Source organism: Nematolebias whitei, chromosome 13 (genome assembly GCF_014905685.2).
Source record: "Nematolebias whitei isolate Nwh7 chromosome 13, NemWhi1, whole genome shotgun sequence".
NCBI lineage: Eukaryota > Metazoa > Chordata > Actinopteri > Cyprinodontiformes > Rivulidae > Nematolebias > Nematolebias whitei.
This window is the reverse complement of record NC_056510.1, coordinates 1224074-1224465: the sequence shown is the minus strand read 5'-3', so window position 1 is coordinate 1224465 and position 392 is coordinate 1224074. Positions and strand designations below refer to the sequence as shown.

The 392-nt window shown below is 58.9% G+C and overlaps 1 protein-coding gene across 1 annotated transcript in view; it reads right to left on the bottom strand.

The window, feature by feature from the left end:
* LOC119419437 (kalirin) overlaps nt 1-392 on the bottom strand; it is a 69599-nt gene that overhangs the window by 796 nt on the left and 68411 nt on the right. The window contains exon 30 of the mRNA XM_037686739.1: nt 132-340. Within this exon, the coding sequence (XP_037542667.1) occupies nt 132-340 (209 nt within the window). The remainder of the gene's footprint in view (nt 1-131; nt 341-392) is intronic.

The following is a 392-nucleotide window of genomic DNA, read 5'->3' as shown; positions in this document are numbered from 1 at the left end:
CCTCAGACTGGGTCCGACTCCGCCTCAGACTGGGTCCGACTCCGCCTGCAGCAGCCTCTGTTTTAATCTTCAGCGACGGTGGTACGGCTTTAAAGGAAACCTGAGCATCGAGCTTCCAGGCAGGAACTTACTCTGGACTCGAAGCACAACGAGCCACCGTTGGAGGTAGAGATTGTTAGCTGGCTCCGCCCCCTCTCCATGTCCTGTCCCACGGCGGAGGACGGGCGGCTGTGGGATGAAGACGCTGGTCGGTTCCCTGACGACGAGCTTTTCCTGCTCAGGGAGGAGCTGCTGCCTCCTTTGCTCTGCTCCTGCTGGTACATGATGGGAGACTGCAGAGCTGCGCACACACACACACACACACACACACACACACACACACACACACACAC